General features: G+C 44.0%; 1 protein-coding gene across 1 annotated transcript in view; it reads right to left on the bottom strand.

The window, feature by feature from the left end:
* SPTBN5 (spectrin beta, non-erythrocytic 5) overlaps positions 1 to 16849 on the bottom strand; it is a 157470-nt gene that overhangs the window by 42746 nt on the left and 97875 nt on the right. Inside the window, exons 37-44 of the mRNA XM_090033359.1 lie at positions 15694 to 15885; positions 13671 to 13766; positions 9924 to 10042; positions 9356 to 9470; positions 5673 to 5786; positions 5172 to 5293; positions 4327 to 4489; positions 1594 to 1782 (exon numbers count right to left, since the gene is read on the bottom strand). Coding sequence (XP_089889485.1) covers positions 1594 to 1782; positions 4327 to 4489; positions 5172 to 5293; positions 5673 to 5786; positions 9356 to 9470; positions 9924 to 10042; positions 13671 to 13766; positions 15694 to 15885 — 1110 coding nt within the window. The remainder of the gene's footprint in view (positions 1 to 1593; positions 1783 to 4326; positions 4490 to 5171; positions 5294 to 5672; positions 5787 to 9355; positions 9471 to 9923; positions 10043 to 13670; positions 13767 to 15693; positions 15886 to 16849) is intronic.

Below are 16849 nucleotides of genomic sequence, written 5' to 3'. Positions count from 1 at the left end.
AATTCAGCAACCCCTCCAAATGAAGGAGATTATGACCCCCTGGGTTCTACTGTACTTCTGTCTTCAGAGTAGAATCTGAATAATGTCCAGTAAATAAAGCCTAGAATTATGTATTGAACAATCAGAAGTAAAGGCTAGTAAAGTGAGCAAAATGTTGGCTTGCATCCACAGATGCTTCCCAAGAAAATCCCAGGACGTCATTCTCTTGTTGTACTCGGCCTTGGTGAGGCCGCAGCTGGAGTACTGCATCCAGTTTTGGGCTCCACAATTCAAAAAGGATGTGGAGAAGCTTGAGAGAGTCCAGAGAAGAGCCACGCGCTTGATCAAGGTCAGGAAAACAGACCTTATGACGACAGGCTGAGAGCTATGGGGCTCTTTAGCCTGGAAAAGCACAGGTTCAGGGGCGATCTGATGGCCACCTATAAGTTTGTAAAGGAGGTCCACCAGGATCTGAGGAATGTTTGTTCACCAGAGCGCCCCAAGGGACAACAAGGTCTAACAGTTATAAACTCCTGCAAGACCATTTCAGGCTGGACATAAGGAAAAATTTCTTTACTGTTCGAGCCCCCAATGTCTGGAACAGCTTGCTATCAGAGGTGGTTCAAGCACCTACATTGAATGCCTTCAAGAGAAAATTGGATGCTTATCTTGCTGGGATCCTATGACCCCGGCTGACTTCCTGCCCTTTGGCCAGGGGGCTGGACTCGATGATCTTCTGAGGTTTCTTCCAACCCTAATGTCTATGAAATATAGAATTAGTTACTCATTAACTGAGCACTGTTTATCCCAGGGATTCTCAACCAGGGTGCTACAGTACCCTGGGTAGTGCCCTGAAATCCTTTTAAGGTACAATGGGGTGTTGTGCCATCGGGTGCTATTTAGCATGCAAACACCTACATGTGAGTCACAAGATAAACCCAGATTCATGTACAGGAATCCATAATGTCAAAAACATGTTGACCTCTTGTAATCTCTCTGGGGTCTTTCCAACAGAATTGCTCTTTTATTTTTCGGTAGTTGAAAAATGAATGCAAGCTCAGAGTAGGCATTTTCAAAGGGATGCCTTGAGTCTAAAAAGACTGCACACCACTGTGCGGGGAGTGAGGTTAGAGGCTTGTGAAAAAAGCACAAGATGTGATCATGTAATCACAGACTGTACCATAATATATATGTACAAGGGGACTGAATTATGGTTGCTTAGAGTTTTTTAACTGTTGAGTGTTTGACTCTGGCTGCAAAGACACATTCAAATTATCTGGGAGAATTCCCCTGTGTTTGTTCTCCTGGTAGAAGAACTTACCCAGAGCTGTATGTGAGACATTCAAGTGCTGAGGCCCTGAAGAGTGGAGAGCTTGCAGTGCTGACACTGTGCGGTCAGGAAGGGGAGGTGGAAGGGAGGTGGGAGGGGGAGGGGATGGGACACCTTATTATCTTCTTTTTATGTTGTATTGTGTATGTAACATATGCACACTCACCCAAATGGATCCTCACTGCATGCAAGCAATTCCAAATGTCCAAGGTTTTTAAATCCCTGTTTATATTGAGGTATGTTTGCTGGAGCTCAGTTTTTCTACTGAGCAATTCTGCACTTACCTGCAACTCCTGGGCCTGGAATAATTTTACATATCGGTCCTGCCATGCCTGGATCAGTTCAGACCAGACCTGTTCCAACTTGGAGAGGGATTGCTGGAGCTCAAGGGCTGCATAATGACCAGAATTGGCAAGCTGCTGACCACAGTTGCTGAGTGAATTGAATCTTTCCACTCGTGCTTCAATCTCCTCCTAAAATACAGGGGAAAGATTGATGTCAAAGTTTTATGGAAAGTCAGCTATTCAGTATAGAGGTCTTTAGGGGAAAGAAAATGGACCATAACTTTCCAACACTAACATTTGTATGGAAAATAATTCATCTTTGTGCTATGCCACTGAAACAGCAGAGGAATACTCTAACAGCAAGTAAGTATGGACAAAAAACTTTCTCCCATTATTCATGAGAAGATGGTCCCCTCCAAGGAACAGATTGGAAAGTTCTTAGAATTAAATAAGTACGGGTTTGTAATTATAACATTGCCTTTCTCCATACAGAAAATAATCCTTCAATGGCAAAAAATGCCTGGATTTCGCTTTTGCATTCGTCCACAATGAATCAATGTGAGGTTATTGTATTATAAAGACAGTAGTACTTTTTTCTTGGTATAAAATGAATTATCTTTAACTTCATCTAAAGTGGGAGAGAGAGAGAGAGAGAGAGAGCATGAGTGAGAGTGCAATGTCTGTATAATGAATCCGTAAGGGAGAAATTAAGTGTGAGAGCTACTATATAAATGACTGGAAAATTTTAAAAGAATTGTGGAGTGAAATAGTAGCGTACACTATAACTTTAGGGACATACACATAATGGAATATTAAACTTCTGAAATTGCCATTGCTAGTTCTTAGGGTATATCTACCCTGACAAATGTGGGTTAGCTAACTTTGGTTAAAACAGCAATGAAGATGGGGAAACTCTGGCTGTAACTATTAGCATTATATTAGTATCATGACTTGGATCTCATACTCCTCTAATAGTCTTTAACTTGGGCTACTAACCTGATTAAAAAAACAAAGTTTTGCTTTGTCTTTATTGTTATTTTAACTTGGCCATCCTGAGTTAACCACATACTTTATTTTCCAGCAAGGACCTACCCTGAGATCCAACAGTTCCTTCATTATTAGCTGTGGAAGAAGGAGTCCTCAAGGCCAGGGGCCTGACCATACAGCCCAGCATGTGGGTATCAGGGAGCTCCTGCCTTAAGTGGCTTTCCTCCACCTGAGCCCAGGGCAGCCCCAGGGAGCTGAGGGGAATTCTTCCCCTCTTGAACCCCACAGCTACTTTGCCTGAGCTGCCCCGAGCCTCAGAGACAGCCTGGGGCAGCCTCCAGGAGCAGAAGGAACTTCTTCTGCTCCTCTGCAGTTGGTTTTGCTGTGAGTCTCATGCAAAAGCAGCTGCAGAGGAGCTGGAAAATGTGTCTCTACTTCCTGAGGCTGCCCTGGGCTGTCTCTGAGACTTGGGGCAGCTCAGGCAAGTAGCTGTGGGGTTCAGGAGGGGAAGAATTCCCCTCAGCTCCCTGGGGCTCCCGTAACGGGGTGGAGGGAAGCACCTGGGTCAGTGCAGGCCTCCCCCTGCCTTTTCCAGCTGAAAACTGAACGTCATTTCAGTTGGTTATCAGTTCAACCAATGCAACCAATATAGGAAGCTGCCTATATTGAATCGATTTTGCCTTGGGCTTTTTGACTGTCTGTCCTTAGCTTTGGTGTCCAATATGAAAAAAGTGATGCTATTAGTCTGCTTCCTATGACACATCACAAAACAATAGCTGGCATTAAGGGCTTGTCAACACTTTGGTACTAATGTCAAGAGCACCAGTTCGTATTTATTTAGCAAATGCAAATCTGCAAAGACAAGCACAAGTGAATAGCATACGCTGTCCACTTGCTCCCACTCCATGTATATGAAATCCCAGAAATGAACCAGTGCTATTAGTGCATAACAACTCTGGCGTGAACTTACCAACCATAAAAGGTGGCTCAGTATCACCTCAGGGTTGCTCTGTGGTAGAGGTTCTCAACCTTTTTACACTTGAGGCATCCCTTGGAAAATGCCAGCTCTTAACTCTCACTCATTTTTTTAACTACACAAAACTAATAGAGTAATTCTCAGTTCTTCGCAATGAAAGAAAGAGCACAGCAGGTCAGAATGTGTTTAACACTATGGTTTCCTATTTGAAATTTCTGGGTTTATTTTGTGAATCGTGTTTGTATACCTAACAGTGGTAACATTATGTGTCATACCATGGCACCTCTGAAAAGATCCCAAGGCACTCCAGGACGCCATGGTACCCCGGCTGAGAATCAATACCCTATAGTGACTTCCTTTTGGAAGTACTAAAGCATGGTGCAGTAACTGCCTGTACTGTGGTGTATGGGCAGCGCACGCTTAGATTTCCCCAGTACATCACTGTAGTGGCATGCTATAGGCGGGGAGTATGCCACTACGATGACGTAGCTAGTGATCATGTGTAGACTTGCGTGATCGCTACATCACCATAGCGTGCCATACAGCGACATAGCACATTGCTATGTTGCCAAAGGGTGACGTGTAGATGTGTTCAGTGATGACACTCCATCACCTTTCAGCATATTATTGAAAAGAAAATATGATTAGTTGTGGGGAGCAGGTATACTATGGCCAAAGTGCATCCTGCAGCAATTAGTTCTAGTCATGAAAATTGTATACCATGGGACGGTTCTCTAGAAAATCTAGTTGTAAGCAATAATGATACTTGCCTTTCTCTCATGATGCTCCTCAATCATGCTTTCTGCTTCACTTGGACTTTTGGGAAGCCCCCCTGCCTCCATTAAGCCTTTGGTTTTTTTAAACCAATCTAGCAGCTCTTTTAACTCATGATTAAATTTCTGAAACTGGTACGAAGCTCCCAACTTTTCCTTCCTACCACAGAAAATATAATTAAGCATTAGCAAACACAATTTCAATTTACCTCCTTTCCCTGCATACCCACTGCTCCATTTTCTATAGGAACTCATACAAGAAGATGCTGAAGCTAGAGTAATGGGCAAGCTCCAAGATAGCTAGCATCCTGGTGCAGTTCCTTACAGCTTTTGGTGTTAGGCTGGGATTGCAGTAGTTATGAACCTGCTTAAGAATCAGTATGCTTATGTTATCCTCTGCAATAATTCTTTCTGACAGCATGTAACTGGGGCAACTGTAAAGTCTTTCTGACCATTCTCTTATGGGATGACTTCTGTTCAGAGAGAACTTGCATTTTAGGATTTGGCCTTGGAAAGAAACCTTTCCACCAAATATAACTCCTGCCCTCAGATCACAATAGGGCTGATCTGAGATTTGGGGACATTATATTGTGAGATTATACTGAGGGATAAACTATAAATTTATTAGACTCATTTTAAATAAAGTGTGAGGTTTGCCAAGCTGTATTTCTATTCAGTTTACCTTGTTCTGCTGTGTAAAAAAAGCCTGGCTGTCTACGTAAGTTTTTATATTGACTCTCCAGAGTACCTTGCCAGACCCTTGTCCACTGACTTCCAGACCCCTAGAAACACCTTTCTTTCTGCTTGGAGTATTTAGATAGTAGTCTGATAGACATCTTTACCTTTGCTTGGTCTGTCCTTGGAGTCGTAGCCAGCTGTCTTTCATCTCCCTTTGCTTTAAGGTCAGTTTGTCATTTATGGAAGGATTCCTCTTGCAAAGTCGGAAAGATTCTAACTGCAGTGGCTAAACAGAGATGTTTAATGAATTAATTAGGGGGCTTAGATAAATTAGTGCAGAGGTGACCACCCTGTAGCATGGGTACCAGAAGTGGCAAGGGCAGCCTCTGTGTGGCACATGGTAGATGGGGGAGCGAGCAGGGAGCACAGCAAAAGATAGGGCAGGGGGCACAGAGCAGAAAGCGGAGCAATAGATCAGACAAGGGGCACAGGGCTGGCAGTGGAAAACAAAGCACCAGATTGGGCAGAGGAAGAGGATCAAAATGGCAAGTGGAGAAGGTATGGGGCTAATATGTGGCATGCTTGCCAAAAATGTTGGCCCCCACTGAATTAATGTAAGAGCCCTTCTTTTATTAGGTTTATTAGCTAAAAATCCAGCCTCTCACCTCCATTTTGGATTGAATGACACTGATTTCTCTCTCCATTTCCTTATGTCTTCGGATGAGATTTGCCACGCTCTCTACATCTTTTCCATAATCCAATGCTTGTATCAGAGCACTCTGGAGGAGGAGAGGGGAAGTGAGAAAGAGAAAGAAAAGCAATAGGACTATTTATATCTTAGGTCCTTTAAACGTTTCCTCTCTCCTTCTCTCTCAACAGCTTCCTTTTGTCATTTCAACAGTACCAACAGATCTCTGGATCACTGGTGGAGGTAGAACAAGAGTTCATAACCCCTTGACTAGTCCCAACCCTGTTCTCCCAGTATGTCCCTGAATATTTGTGTATACAGCATAAATGTGGGCTACACTAGCCATATTACTCCATCATTCTTGTCTTTTTTTCCCATAGGCTAAAAATAGCTAAAATAAGCTAAACAGTTGCATGCAATTTCTTAAGCATAAAATGACAATGAAAGTGCAGTTTAAGAAAATTTGAAGAGAACTTTTTTGGGAGAGGGGGTCTCCAAAATTTTGCCAGACATAACATTCTGGAGAATTAAGAAGCGTAACAGTAAAATTCTCATTGGAAAATTTCATATTTTTCCCCCCAAGTTCAACTGACTCTATGATAGGTCTGCCTGTTTATTGACATGTTCACATGAATAATATAAAGACACATGTATGAAATAACAGTTACTTTTTATGCAACATTTTTCTTGCACTGTTCTCAAAGCAATAAGAATAAAAAGGCATTGTTATATGCATTTTTCAGATGATAACAGTAAGATAAAGTGAACTGCTCAATGGGCCAGTGGTTAAACAGGAACAGAACTCTATTCTTAGACAGGTGTCTTATGAACTACACCTTTTTAATGTAGTTAACCAGCCCTTTAGGTACAGACAATCAAAAAATGGAATCAATCTAAGTTACGTGGTTTTCTGTAAGTGACCTAGTTTAGATCAGTAGTAAACAGAAAACACATTCACCCTGTAGTAGGAAGGGCAAAACTTAGGTTGGGTTCTGCCATTTTTAAACCAGTTTGCATGTACCATACTTCTGTTCTGTTACAGGTTACCAATTTCAGACCATTTATACTGGTAAAAATGTAATGTCTGTACCTTGCTTTAATATTTAGGCACCAAGGGCATCTCTATACGTGCTCTGGGGGTGGGTGGTTGGGGGGCACTTTAATTAAAGCTGTTTTAATTAAAGTGAACACGTGTCTCATGTATTCAGTGCCCCACAAAATGGCAGCATGGGAACTTTAACTAAAGCTTGTTCAATGAGCTTTAGTTAAAGTACCCTTGCTGCCATTTTGAATTGTCGGGACACAGAATAGACGAGGTGTAGAGGCTGCTGAAGCATACTAATTACCACACTGCAACGGATTTGATTAACAAGAAGTCCTTTTTTAAATACAGAGGGGGCAAAAAGAAGGTACTGGGTAATGTGGGGCCCCTGCAAGTCACGCTAGGAAATTTGGTCGTCACATCAGATAACAAAGCTAACCTATTTAACAACTTCTTTGCCTCCATTTTCCTGAGCAGGGACCGGATCAGCCCCCTCACTGGGCCCCCCTCAGGCCCCAGGGAAGGCGCACCCAGGCCAAGGGTCAGTGAGGATCTAGTTAGGGAACTTCTGGAGGGACTGGATGTATTTAAATCAGCTGGTCCGGACAATCTCCACCCCAGAGTGCTGAGGGAATTAGCTGCGGTCATTGTGGGACCCCTGGCATGGCTTTATGAGCGCTCTTAGTGCTCTGGTGTGGTGCCAGAGGACTGGAAGAGGGCCAATGTGCTTCCCATCTTTAAAAAAGGGAGGAGGGAGGACCTGGAAAACTATAGGCCAGTTAGTCTTTCCTCGATTCTGGATAAGGTTTCTGAGAGAATTATTCTGGCACATGTCCACAAGGGCCAGCAGGGGAGATTATGCTTGGGGGCAACCAACACGGGTTCATTAGTGGCAGGTCCTGTCAGACCAACCTGGTAGCCTTCTATGACCGTCACCAAATCCTTAGATGCAGGGGTACAGTGGACATAAGTTTTTCTGGACTGTCAGAAGGCCTTTGACACTGTCTCTTACCCCATTCTCATTAAAAAACTGGGGGACTGTGGTGTCGACACCTACACAATCAAATGGGTTGCCAACCGGCTGAAGGGCTGCACCCAGAGAGTGGTGGTGGATGGGTCATTTTCGACCTGGAGGGATGTGGGCAGTGGGGTTCTGCAGGGCTCGGGCCCACACTGTTCAACATCTTCATCAGTGACTTGGACGAGGGAGTAAAAAGCACCCTGTTCAAATTTGCTGATGACACTAAGATGTGAGGGATGTGGGCACGCTAGAAGGAAAGAATAGGTTACAATCAGACCTAGACAGGTTACAGGGGTGGGCGGATGAGAACAGGATGGGATTCAACACTGACAAGTGCAAGATACTGCACCTGGGGAGGAAGAACCAGCACCATACCTACAGGTTGGGGAACTCCCTTCTTGTCAGTGCAGAGGCAGAAAAGGATCTTGGAGTCATCATTGATGCCAAGATGAACATGGGCCCACAGTGTGGGGATGCGGTCAGGAAGGCCAACCACACCTTGTCATGCATCCACAGATGCATCTCAAGCAGGTCCAAGGAGGTGGTCCTCCCTCTCTATGAGGCATTGATCAGGCCGCAGCTGGAGTGCTGTGTCCAGTTCTGGGCGCCGCACTTCAGGAGGGATGTGGACAACATGGAGAGGGTCCAGAGGAAGGCCACTCGCATGATCAGGGGACAGCAGGGCAGGCGCTATGAGGAGAGGCAACGAGACCTGAACCTGCTCAGTTTCCACAAGAGAAGGCTGAGGCGGGATCTGGTGGCCTGCTACAAAGTAGTCATAGGGAACCAGCAGACACTGGGGAAGTCCCTGTTGCCCCGAGCACCGCCAGGAGTGACTAGAAATAACGGTCACAAGCTGGCAGAGGGTAGATTCAGGCTAGATATCAGGAGGCGCTACTTCACTGTCAGGGCGGCTAGGATCTGGAACCAACTTCCAACAGAAGTGGTGCTGGCTCCTACCCTGGGGGTCTTTAAGACAAGGCTAGACAATCACTTTGCTGGGGTCGTTTGACCCCAGTACTCTTTCCTCCCATGACAGGGGGTCAGACTTGATGATCTGCTCAGGTCCCTTTTGACCCTACTAACTTTGAAACTATGAAAACTGAGTCTTATCTGATACACTATAATTACAGCATATCAGAGCATTGGTTTCACACGTGTATAGGCCCCCCAAGACAGACAATCTCAAGGTTAAAATGACCATTTATTTCTAACCATAATCTGGAATTTTTGAGAATGTCTGTCTTAAATCTGGAAATCTTTGTTATGTTTTGACTAAACATCAGTCTTTCTACTGAGTTTGTTTCATTGGTCAACACAGCAGCATATTATTCATAGATTCATAGACATTAAAGGCTGGAAGGGATCTTGTGAGATTGAGTCCAATCCTCATTATTATGTTTTCTTAGTCTGCATATTGGTTATAGAAGTTTTATGATTCCTTGTTTGCTCATTGAAAACTATTAAGCATCATCCTTGAAAAGATTTTTTAGCTACAGGACTAATGAATGTTTATAATTTTTTACAGGGTGACTATTGATCCAAAGGGATAGCAGATTTTCTTTGAGGTTTATTAATAAAATGATGAGCAACCCACCTTCTCACTAATCCTCTCTGTGATGTCATCAATTTCTCTGATTAAAGCATGGATTTCCAGGGCTCCCTCCAGCTTCCTCTTGTATGCATTCAGGTTTCCATGGAAACTATTCCATCTTCATGGAAAAGACAGTTTTAGAGGAGAGGATGATTATTAGAACTTCCATAACTGCAAGTGAACTGCATTCAGCTGGGGGCCAAAAGGCTGTATTTTTTTGCTCCCTTACTCTGAAGCCCCACTTTCCACAGTTTTTGGACTGAAAACCTTGGAACATATTCAGCTCCAAGGTTAGGAAAGATGAGTTTCACTTTGTTGAACTGAAAACCATTCTGGTCAACTGCAGTGCTGCTTTGGCAGCCTCCAAGAGGAGTTTCACTGGCCAGTAGTTGGTGGCATGATATTGAATGTTGTATTTGTCGAGGAGAATGCTTAAAAAAGTCTATGTAGGAATCTTCAGCCTTTATCCAGCCCTGCCGTGAAGAGACCTGTCTTTCCCCTTCTATCATGAAATTATTAGAACAGCTTTGATTAAACTTTCCTTCGTTTAGAACCTTGAAAGTATACTCACTTGTCATTGAGCTGTTTTCGGCGCCAGTATATTGTCTTAGTCTCCTCCTTGTTTTGTTTCTCTAGTTTCATGGCCAGGGCATTGATGGCTCTGATGTGAGCATCATCCACTGTCACCTCCTACAAGACCAGAACAAAGAAAAATGTATGGGGGTTCAAGATGGCCACTGTACCCCAGTTATTGCATTCTATCAGGGTATGAAAAAGCCAATTGAGGCTGTCAATACAGAAGAATTTAGACCACCTGTCAAGGGATGGGGCTACCCATGTGGTCCTCTACAGCTTTCCAAAACTCGGTAAGTGGCCCTCCACCCGAAATAATTGCCCACCCCTGATTTAGACACATATGCACTGCCCTGATCATACTCACGTATCTCTCTCAGAGGCTGAGAGTGTAGAGTTGAGGAGGGAAACAAAGAAAGGTCAAAGTCCTATGCAAGGACCTTAGGGAACAGAGTGCAGATGTCTAGCAGACTTATCACCACATTCTCTTTTAAAACAACCTCGTTCTATTTTAGGAAATGCCTCCATTGAGGTACAGGGTAAATTAGCCCTCACTGAGCTCTGGGTTACTGTTGCTAAACTGCTTCAGGGATCTGTGCTAGCTTGTATAAAGTGAATGCCAGTATCTCTGCACTGTACTGTGCCATGCATATGCAGCCGTAGGAAGCATGATAAGTCTTTGACATCACTTGTTTTTCACATACTGTGGAAAGGGTAATATCTGCACATAACTCAAGTGGGCTATACTGGAACAAATATTCTGGAGCATGGCCACCAGACAGCATTGAATACAGACCAGCAGTGGTCCAACACTCTAATCATTTTAATTTGCAAGAAGATCAATAAATCACATACTCAGCAGGGAGATATTAATCACTGGCTGCACAGAGGCACAGCTGCAGGATGCCAGCACTACATTAATAGAAGCATTGATTCCATTTGCATTTTATATGCTCTATGTACATACCAATGTGCATATTTCTGTATGTGCTTTGCTATGATACACAGCAGGAAAGCCAACAGACTGGAAACATATTATACTAAAAAATTATTCCAAGGTATAAGAACCCTACTGTCTCCTGCCCTGAAGGATGGAAGCTAGCAGCATTGGAGCAGAAGGGGGAGAGGGGTCTGAGCACTAAAGTGACCATTATTCCTAGCATGGTTACATACCACTTTCATCTGGGATTTATCTGGCTGTTAACTCCATGATACAAGGGTGGTGTCACATGTTGAATTTGACAGTAAGTGCAGTTAAAAATGCCCAGGGGGGTGCTCAAGCAGTATAGCATCTGTTAAATGCTCTCACAGTGTTGCAATATTGTTCTCTTTCAGGCAAGGGTTATCTCCTAACACCTATTCATTTTAGTAGGTCACTACAGTCCAATGATTTGCAATTGTTGCAAGTGAATGTGTGACACCACTCTAAGGTAAAATCACTGACTGGAAGAATGCACCTAATTATTAGGGGTGTATGAAAAGCGGCCATATTCAATTTGGATTTGGGTTCAGCCTGAATCAGGGACAGTGATTCTATTTGTTGATTCGGATCACTGTCCCCAATTCCATTAAGCTGAATCTGAATCTGAAGATTCAATGCTAATTCGGAGAATCAGCAATTCGGACACGGACACAGCTTTAAATGTTTTTTCTACGTACCTCAATGTATCAGCATGGCTGGTGAATGCTGTGATGCTGGGGCATATGGAGTGTCTCACAGGAGTGTGGGGGGACCCTCCACATGCTTAGTGGTGAACCCAGAAGTGGACCGGAAATATGTCCAGTCAACTTGTGGGTCCACTGGGGAGCATGCTGGGGGCCCCCCCTGTGTCCCCCCAGCTCAGCAATCAGCCATGGGGAGACCCAGGAGGCACCAGTTGCCGAGCTGGAGGGAAGATGGGAGGGGGAGGGGGTGGGGCGGGCCCCCCTCGTGTGCTCCCGAGCAGACCCAGAAGTGGATTGGAAGTGCTTTAGGTCCAATTCTGGGTCTGCTGCCAAGCGTGCTGGGGAGCCCCCCATGCTTCTGTAGGACACTCCATGCATCCCAGCATTGCAGCATTCTTGAGCCACCTGATACCTAGAGGTATATAGAAAAAACATTTAAAGCTGTGTCTATGTCCAAATCGCCAAAACTTTCTGAATCTCTCTGAATCGATTCAGAGGGGTCCAATTCAAATCAGAGGGATTAAAAGGTCCTCTGTTTTGATTTGGATTTGGAGATTCAGCCACTGAATCAGACCAAATCAAGTCAGCAAACCTTTGCACAGCCCTAACGGCTATAATGGTGATCATCACAGTTTCCACAGTCCCAACCACTCTCCAGGGGGCACATGCATTTTATGGTGTAAGAACATTGTATTTGCTGCTATCTAATGCAGAAAATGACACTGAATGTCACCTTATAGTGACTTCAATACTATATCATTCTTTCCTCCCCTGATGTCCCTGTCCTTCTGTTTGCCTGGCACTATCTATATCAGACATCTTGTTTTGCCCATGAGCTACTGAAGGGCTAGTGGAGGTTGCTTTTGGACTTCTTTGGTCTCACTTCACTGCTTTCCTACAGCTGAAGTGAGACTTTTGGCTCTCAACCCAAATCCAATAGTAAGACATTTTCATAGGGTTGGAAAGCACTAGGAAGGAAAGCCCAGGATCTCTCTACAGATGTCAGACATCTCAGGAAAGCCATTTAATGTCCAATATGAGTTTTTCCTTCTGTGATGAAGGAACAAGAAGAGAAAATGTGAGATGTTCTGAAATAACTTGGCAACAAGGTGGAAGACATGGTGAAGGTGATGGAGAATGTTAAAGGAAAACTCCCTCAAATTGTCATACCAGGAGCCCCTGTTACAGTTTCCCAGCCTAGAGGGTGATCTCAGAGCTCTTAGCAAATAAAGCTGAAGCAGGCAGCCAGTGTGCCACTGTGTCAAATCAGAGCCTGCTCATGAATACTCCAAATAGTTCTGTGCCCAAGTTAGAGAGTCCCCCTGGGGTGTGAGAAAGGCAGCTGTAGTGACTCATCATCACAAAGGAGGATCTAGAGACCTCAGCATGGAAAGATGAACCCGGCAGCTGTCCTGTCACGTTGCTGTTATCCAATATGTAAAGTGTTGCTCTGTATTCCCAAATGCTTATGATGTTCTTATAATTAGTGATAAACCATGTGTGTAGTATAAAACAAAAGGTATACAAATATACTCTGTTTAAATTAAGAGATGCAAGAAAATTGGCAGTTTCAAATAAGGAGGGAAATAGGGGATAGGTCATGTAAGTTCCTTTCAGAGGCTCAGTTCATGATATTCTGAATAGGGTTAAAGGTTCAAACAAGTCCAAGTAGATACACCTTGGAAACCACCTAATTTTGCTTGATTTTGGGTAAAAGCAACTGCAGTTTGCATAATTTCTATCTAAAATTGCAAATCATTTAAGACTCACTCAAAAGCTAGCACTCAAACCTGAAATTCCTTCATTGCTACTGGACCTGAAGTTTCGGGTTTCATTAGGAATAATTTGACTGCTTCATTCAGACGCCACAAAACATTAGACAGAGAGAGATGTAAAGCAAGATAATATCTATTCTACTGGTCTTTAAACTCATAAAACTCACTGTTCTACCATCTGCTCTCCCTGCCCAAAAGATAATAAAACTGCTCCAGCCACTATGCTGCCTTTTTGTGCTGAAAAGCTAGACTTCGGCTTTGTGCATTCCAAGTATGTGGAAATAGCCAGGGAAAACATTTCTTACCCCCGATGCTGCGCCTCGGAATTCACTGAGCTTTTTCATGAGCTGCACACAGTGCTCGTAGTCATTTCCAACATCACCAATATTAATCATCACTTCCTGGAGAAAGGAAAAAGTAGTCAAGTGGATATTCAGCTAACAAATGGTCTTTGTTTAGCTTCAGAATACAAGTAAATAGCCTTTTTCATTGCTCACCTTTTTGTTAGGAAAGGAAAATTTATTTAATTCATTCTGAAGTCACATGCCAGGCATGCAATATCCATTAAGATGGAGTTTCTGTATAACTGGTACTCAACATCACTGTAAGTATATTTTCTCTGTCTCCTGAATAGCCTATCAAACTCTTTTCTGCTTGCCAACACATCTGAATTCTTGAATGCCTTGGTACAGTGTACAATGTACTGTTTCTTGCACATAGGGGTATAAAGTGACGTTCCCGCCATCTAAAGACTATACTTAATTAATGACATAAAATAGCAGACCTTTACTTTGAAACCCATATACATTTCTCTATTTGCTTTTCTTCTCATAAAAACTGGGCTGGATTTCAGGGACATAGTGAGGCATTTCTGTATTTGGTTAATGTTGGTTGTGGTTACAGTGGGGGCCAATTTGCAAGTTTCTCTGATAATACTCTACAAAGACATCTTAAATCATGACCTGCAGCATGCCTAGAATCTTTGTGTACTCCTAAGCTCCAGCTTTAACAGTGCATCTTATTCCGTAGTCAGAATAGCTCTCATATGTTGGGATTCCACTAAGCAGAGATTGTCAGTGATGGAAACTGTGAGTAGCTATAGCCAGATGTTTAGAGAATATAGCAAGTTCAACCAATTAACTTGCTTTCATGTATAAAATATTTGTATACTAATCTACAGTAACACTTGTGCACTTCAGTATAACCAAGTGTAAAATTATACATTTGGACCACAGAAGTCAAGTCATACTTCTATGATGGGAAAACAGTGCTTGGAATGGAACTTGGGTATCATGATGACAAAACAGATTAATCTAAAGGTGGAAACACCTATGGGTGAAAACACCTTTTGCCACCTATGGGCTGCCATACAAATGCTTATAGTGGCAAAGGCTAAGCCAACTGATGTCCATCACCACAAGTGCCAAAAGCATGCAGTGAATGTGGTTTCAATTTGTGCTGCTATTTAAGAGCATAATTCTATGTGTCTTCTGGCAGAAGAGTGCAGGCAGCTTGAATCTGCCTGCACTCTCCAGACACCCTGAACAGGTGCTCTGGGGGCTTGAGAGGCCCAATCCTGTACAACCCTGGAATTTCTTAGCAAGACTGTGCCCCTTGAACCCTGGGTGCAGCTGCCTGGTTTTCTCTGCTTATGGAGAGTAGTCTCACTGGTTTCAGTGTATAGCCTACTGGACTATGGTTTCATAGATGCACACCCCCAATTTCTTCAGACTACATCTTTGCTGCTGCTGTGTCTCCTCACAGCTTCCCCCTCACCCCAGATGCAGTACTGCTGCAGCCTCCAGCAGATGGGGAGCTGCACTAGGGCCAGGAAGCTTCCAGTTGTGCCCATAATGCAGCCAGGGGTGGAAGGATGCAGGGAGTACATGCAGCAGCATGGATGAAGTTTGCAGATGCCCAGCCCTAGTGCAGCTCCCTAAAGGCTGGATTCTTGCCTGCACAGCAGCCAGGGAGCAGGAGGCTGGGAGAAGTGGCAGTGGTGTGGGTGCTATTCCCAGCTGCATGGCGCTGACAAGGGCACAGGGAAAATTCCCTCCTCCCCCACCACCCCAGGTTTGGAACTGTGTTGTTAGGTCTGCAGCTTAATTAAGGTTGGTGGCCCCTGACCTAGCCAAATTCCAATTTTGGCATTAAAACACATTGAAATGTCTCTGTAGTTGCTTAATGTTTCCCTACAGCACTAAGATTTTCCAGGATTGAAAATGCACTGAAAAATGATATCATCATCAAATGTGCATTGCTAAAGGGCAGTTCTTTACAGAGCATCTTTAATCTGCTTTCCCCAGTTAAAGAACAGAGTCAACTTACTTTGTCCCTGATCCAGGCCTCCACCTGGTCTACCTTCTGCAGAAACTCCAGGAAGTCCCGACTGTCCTCCAGCATCTTACCACGAGCAGCAAGAGCCCACTTCAGCTTCTCCCAGTGTTCCTGAAGCATGCGTTTCTGACGACGAATCTCCCCTGATTTGGGATGCCCTTGTGAAATAAGGGCTTCACCTTTCTTTATGTCAGAATGAGGGAATTAGAAAGAAATTTTACAACTGATGTAAGAGTTGCATGATCTTTATAAGAGACACCCTTTCCCCAAACTCTAAATCTTACTTCAGTCTCCCTCCCTAAATTATTATTGCTCATCCTATTTTTTTCTTTCTACTGGAAGAAAAATCTGCACTATTCTGACACAATGAAGAAATCCAGGTTTGAGTTTTCCAGCTGCAAGATGAAATTTAGAGGATGGGAGCACAAGGGAAAATATTTCAGACAATCACAGCCTCCATCTGAATGACTCACACTCACGTCTCCCTTCCTAGATTAGGAGGACTCAGCCTAGTAAGGGAAACAAGTGGTTCTTCTCCACATAGAAGTAAGGGTAGAAACGGACGTGACCCAGCATTACATCTGTGCTGTAATAAAAATAGGTGTCCCTCCCTTCTGTCATGCCACATCAGAGGCAAATCAGTGATGCGGCAAAACGTGGTAATAAATTATGCTGGCTTATTGCAGTGGGCATCTGTTAGCTCTGTGGTAGGAGAGTGTGGGCAGTCTGAGCTGCCCACGCTCTCCAGCTGCCTAAGGAAGGAGATCCTAGGGGCAGGTCTAGGTAATCAGAGAAACCCCAACTTTCCCTGCTTACTTAGGCAGGTCCATGATGATCCTGGAGACAGGTTTGGGTAAGCAGGGAAACCCCAATTTTGCCTGTTTAGTGAGACACACCACAGGGATGAACACACCACAGGGAAGCCCAGACTTTCCCCACCTACCCAAATGGGCCCCCAGAGATTTTGGTGATGTGTTTGGGTAAGTGGGGAAAGACAGACAGGTGATCACAGGGTTTAGGGTATCTTATTCTGCCTAGAAATTCCTAGGATGCAGAGGATCAGGCCCCTGAAGCCCTTGGAGAACACATCACCCCTTTTCCTGCAGCATCAACAGGTGGGACAAGGGGTGACATGTGTTTGACCCAA

This window comes from Crocodylus siamensis, chromosome 2 (genome assembly GCF_052110815.1).
Source record: "Crocodylus siamensis isolate JL-2025a chromosome 2, ASM5211081v1, whole genome shotgun sequence".
NCBI lineage: Eukaryota > Metazoa > Chordata > Crocodylia > Crocodylidae > Crocodylus > Crocodylus siamensis.
This window is presented reverse-complemented; position numbering and strand designations above follow the sequence as displayed.